Genomic DNA, 5,340 nt, shown 5'->3' with positions numbered 1-5,340 from the left:
TATATATAAAAGGGGAGTTGGCAGAAACGTTAGCATGCCAGGCAAAATGCTTAGAGGTATTTTATCTGTCGCTGTGTTCTGAGTTCAAATTCTGGCGAGGTCGGCTTTGCCTTTCATCCTTTCAGGGTCAATAAATTAAGTATCAGTTGCGTACTGGGGTTGATCTAATCGACTGGTCCCCTCCCCCCAAATTTCCAGCCTTGTGCCTAGAGTAGAAAAGAACATATAATCATATAAATTCATAAATATATATATTATATATGTACGCACACACACACATCCCCATCATTTTTAAATCCTATTCCATTCTGACAGGCTGGATGGGTTATGGTGAGAGTCAGCTCTTATTAGGCTGTTGCTGTCTATCTGTCTTTCTCTCACTCTCTCTATCTATCTGTCTGTCTACCAATCTATTTGTCTGTCTGTCTGTCTATCTATCTATTTATCTGTATGTCTGTCTATCTATTTATCTGTCTGCCTATCTATTTATCTATCTACCTATCTATCTGTCCATCTACTGGTCTATCTATCTATCTATCTATTTATCTGTCTGTCTATCTATCTACATATCTCTCTGTCTATCTATCTATCTATGTATCTACCTATCTGTCTATTTATCTATCTATTTGTCTGTCTGTCTGTCCGTCTATCTATCTATCTATTTGAAATTTTCTACCTATATGTGTGTGTGTGTGTTTCTTTATATACTCCTATTTCTTTCTCTCTCTCCATCTCCATACTCACCTCTTTCTAAATCCCTTCTATAAAGGCTGAATCCTTCTTGTAACATCGAGAAGTGTCTTAGTGACCAGAGGAGAGGTGTGTCTTATGACGATATCGAATGAGTGGACAGAGGGAATTTATAGCTGACATTTTTGTAGCAGTCTTTTTGATTAGAGAAGAGACGACATCGTTATAATTGCTCAGATACTCCTATTTCATTCGGCATTGCATTTTTTTTACCTTTCTCTCTCTCTCTTGCTTTTCTATCTATCTCTTACTCTCTCTCTCTCTCTCTCACACACACACTCTTTCTCTCTCTCTCTCTCTCTGTCGCTCTCTCTCTCACACACACACTCTTTCTCTCTCTCTCTCCCTCCCCACCTCCCTCTGTATCTATAGCACATTTTCTCAAATTCTCAGTTTCCAGCTCTTGTACATATCTTTAGTTCTCTCAACTTCTTCCTCCATTTTTTTAATACTATCACTACTTCTTCATTTTTCTCCTTAACTCCATTCTATCTCTGTACCTATCACTCTTACGCTAGAGAAAAAGAGAGAGAGAGAGAGACAAGGACAGACACACACACACAAGGCTGGAACGTGACATAAATAACATAGTAACACTAACGTTGATGACTAATACCTTTGGAAGGGAGATAACTATGTTGAAACTTATTGGACTTCAGATTCAGGGGAAGGAAGTATATCACATCTCAGACAACCACAATACACGGTCAATGTCAGACTCTCTCCAGAGTCCCGTGACCTGACTGCTTTGTCCGAATGGTTCGAGGTCTGCGCAAGTGCTCGTCTCCATCTCTTTCCTCTTTTCTTTCCGCCATCCACGCTTGCTTTCCTTCGGTAGGCAACGTCCTCTCCTTTCCAACAGGGAGATGGATGATACAGTTGAGGATAAACTGAAGCAGAGCGTGTGGGACAATCTGCGTTCAGGTACCACTTGCAATTCTCTCCTTGATCAATCTGATCAATTTTCAAGGTGTCACCTACTTTTTGCAGGTACAAAATTCTCAAGGGACTGGATTGATGCCCTGCCTGTGGCCAACATTAGAGGTCTACTCAGTCTAGATGAGCTCCACATCTCCATCATGCTTAAAGTGGGAGCTGACGTCTGTAGGGGATTGAGATGGCATTGTTCAACTCCACAGGTCTTTGCAGTCTTTCATGCCGCCTAAACGCTGCTTGTTTCGCTCGTCACAATGGGTTAAACCTAATCATTAAGTGGACTCTGGCTTGGGTTAATATCCCCTCAGTTCTGGAGCTGGCAGGATTATCCAGACGTGATGGAAAGAGACCCTCTGTCCCTGGGTAAGAGGTAGGTGCCTCATCTGGAACGCCACAGTCTGTGACTCCCTTGTTCCTTCACACATCCTGGATGTTGTGGTAAATGGGAGGGTCACTGCTTCTGTAGCTGAAACGAACAAATCTTGAAGTATCAGGACCTGTCAGAGAACTATGCCCTCCAGCCTGTGGCATTTCAGACATTTGGAAAGGGCTGGGTTGCTAACAGTGAAGTTGTTGTCATCATTAGCAGCTCGCCTTACCAAAGTGTCTGGCGAGGCCCACGAGGGCGTTTGGCTATTCCAGTGCCCTAGTCTCGCCATCGCCTGTGGTAATGTTATAAGCATGTTGGCTTTGCTTCAGTAGGCTCCATTGAACCTTGTGGTGTGTGACCAATCGTGGGACTTGGTGGTGCATTGATATCTTTTTCCCTTTTCTCTTTCGATGTGTCAAAACGCTGTGACCGAAAATACTCGGCATCAGGCGGAGAGCACGTTTATGAATTCTATGGAGCATTCCTAAACAGCAGCGTCGGAAATGATCTCGTAAGCCAAAAGCCCATCATTTCTTGGCTCTTTTGAAGAATCGTAATCTCGGATGTTTGTTTACAACATAAATGTCAAGAGTGAGAAATTAGAGAAAACTAGAGGGGCCAAAGATCCTCTCATTAGAAAGAATTGCTTTTGTTTTGTTTAGCAGAATCGTAATCTACGACGCTTGAAACACATTTGAAGAAATTACGCTTTTTAGCGCACTAAAAAATTTTCGACTGTTTTAAATTCCGTTCTCACATAACCATTTTTAGAATACTTCAACTGAAGGATATGACATTCATATTCTAATTCTATCCTATAATACAATGTTACAGCTATTCGAAAATTTATTAGTGATTACGGCAGACTTAATTAGATATTTTGTTTAATATTCAGTAATATAAAAAGATTTGTGTAGTATAGCCCTGCATACGCGATGCAAAGAACTCTAATAAATGTTCTTGTTTACAGTATCGAATGCGCGATAGCAGTTATCTATGGCAAGTGCTTTGAATCGAGATAATGTGTTGAAAGTGGAAACCAGCTCATCGTAGAAGAATGGCGAAAGCCATTTAAAAGAATACGCACACCTGGTGTTTAGGGTTAGGAGTTACGCGAAAACGGATGGTGTGCGTATTGTTTACCTCAGCCAAATAAATATGCACCAATATATCACAATTATCGTATGTAAATTAAAATGGATGCAACTTCGAAGTTACTGACAATAAAATAAGTCTGTCACGTTTATTGACTCAGCCAATGTTCGTTGTTTTTATGCATATAAACACGTTATAAAGTGAACTTACATATTATTTACATATATGTGTATGTCTTAGAGAAAAGAATTAGTTGTTTTATCGTTTTCTAATACCCAAGGAAAACAAACTGAATACGAATCGAAATATAAACATATTCTGTTAAAGTCTCATTGATTTTCACACGAACGAAAAAATAAAAAAGACATTCGAAGGGGGAAAAAATAAAGACAAAATGAAACAAGCATTTTCATTGGCTACAATTCTCACGTGAGTGTATTTTGTTGTGATCTCCGCTACGTCCGTGTGATTTTACCTCTTTCCATATAAATACTAATCTTTTTGTTTTGTATGTATAACAGAACTAGCACGTGAAGCTAAATAATATTAAGTGGTAGTAGTTGAAAGGCGATCGGAGGTTTTTTATTTTGTTCTGTCTCTGAATCGAAGCTTTACTTGATTAAGAAACATGTCTGGACGCGGTAAAGGTGGAAAAGGACTCGGAAAGGGCGGCGCCAAGCGACACAGGAAAGTGCTGAGAGATAATATCCAAGGTATTACGAAACCTGCCATCCGTCGTCTGGCACGAAGAGGTGGTGTGAAACGTATTTCAGGTCTGATTTACGAAGAAACCCGTGGAGTTCTCAAGGTCTTTCTAGAGAATGTCATCCGTGATGCCGTCACCTACACGGAGCACGCCAAGAGGAAGACAGTCACCGCCATGGATGTCGTCTATGCGTTGAAGAGACAAGGCAGGACCCTGTATGGTTTCGGTGGGTAAGCAATGTGAGCCATCACTTTTCGGCTGGGTTTTTTAACCTAACATCTAATTATACCCACCATCTTCCGAACCACTTGAAAAAAAAAAAACTACATAAACGGCCCTTTTAAGGGCCACAATATCATCCTGTTCGTCTCACATTACCAAACTCTTTGATATGACCTTAAAAAAAGAAAACTTAATTTTGCCATTATTAAATTTAAAATTTTCTTCACTGAGAGAAAAAAGCTGTAAATTTTTGTTCACATCACGTATGAAATAACTCTTTCATTTAAACTATTTTTGCCAATATCTTTGGAATCTATTTTTTTCCTTTAAATTTATACCTGAAAATCGTTATGGAAATACAATAACGACCCCTCCCTTTCTTTTTTAAATTTTAATTACACAAAACCTAAGATGTATACATAAATACATCGGACGTATGTGTGTATAGAAATATATATAATTAACAGGTCCTTATAAAACATTGGGAATCTGGATTATACGAAGTTTTTCACAACGAAAAAGTATTTCTTTGAAACCGAATTCGTTATGAAAAATTTCTTATCAAATTCGTCATTCATATCTTAACATTTTAACTTATCAAAGTAGAGGACTACCTATTTGTACTTAAAAACTATTTGCATACTATATAAAGACATCGGGTACCCTCAACAAGAGGCGATATTTAATTATAAATTGTTGTCAGAAAAACCTTTTTAGAAAATGTGTAAAACTTATAAAAAATGGACAATTTGTTTTCTATTGTTAAATAAATATTTTCTGTTAAAGTGAATGTCATTGTATTTTTTCTTCCTCTTCATAGTTATTTACAATGTGTAATCAATTGCAATTAATATCTTAAGGTTTCAATTAATGGAACTTTCTTGGTCACTGCTTTGAAGGGTAGTTTTAGTTTCATTCAATTTTAATTCCAAGGTGGGCTTTTGAAATATCTTGGACTTTTTCTGCTTTGATCAGAATTTTTCATTTTAGACGGGTGTTTTTTTTTTTGTTTTTTTTTCGTCTGACGAAAATGATTTAACCACATTCTATTACTAAATACACCCATTCTTCTACTATTTAATCTGCGATATCGCTTTCAAGGAAATTAGTCGAGCATGTTGACCATTGTATTTAATTTAAGTGTACAACTTGTGTGTTCATTCTAGACAAACAGCGATATGGTTTGATACTTGATAAACATAAATACACAAATCACACAACGGGTTTTCGTCTACCCAGGTCTAACTTAAGCCCCCCCCCC

At 38.1% G+C, this 5,340-nt stretch overlaps 1 protein-coding gene across 1 annotated transcript; it reads left to right on the top strand.

The window, feature by feature from the left end:
* Nucleotides 1–3,652: 3,652 nt before the first annotated feature.
* On the top strand, nt 3,653–4,869 carry LOC106877654 (histone H4). Its single transcript, XM_014926600.2, has one exon. The coding sequence runs from the start codon at nt 3,780–3,782 to the stop codon at nt 4,089–4,091; it is 312 nt and encodes a 103-aa protein (XP_014782086.1). The 5' UTR covers nt 3,653–3,779; the 3' UTR covers nt 4,092–4,869.
* Nucleotides 4,870–5,340: the final 471 nt, after the last annotated feature.

This window comes from Octopus bimaculoides, chromosome 9 (genome assembly GCF_001194135.2).
Source record: "Octopus bimaculoides isolate UCB-OBI-ISO-001 chromosome 9, ASM119413v2, whole genome shotgun sequence".
NCBI classification, from domain to species: domain Eukaryota; kingdom Metazoa; phylum Mollusca; class Cephalopoda; order Octopoda; family Octopodidae; genus Octopus; species Octopus bimaculoides.
Note: the sequence above shows the minus strand (reverse complement) of the source record. Positions and strands in the feature narration are given on the sequence as shown.

Excerpts from the sequence above, each read along its gene's own strand:
- LOC106877654 (XM_014926600.2), top strand. The coding sequence starts at position 3,780 with ATGTCTGGACGCGGTAAAGGTGGAAAAGGACTCGGAAAGGGCGGCGCC.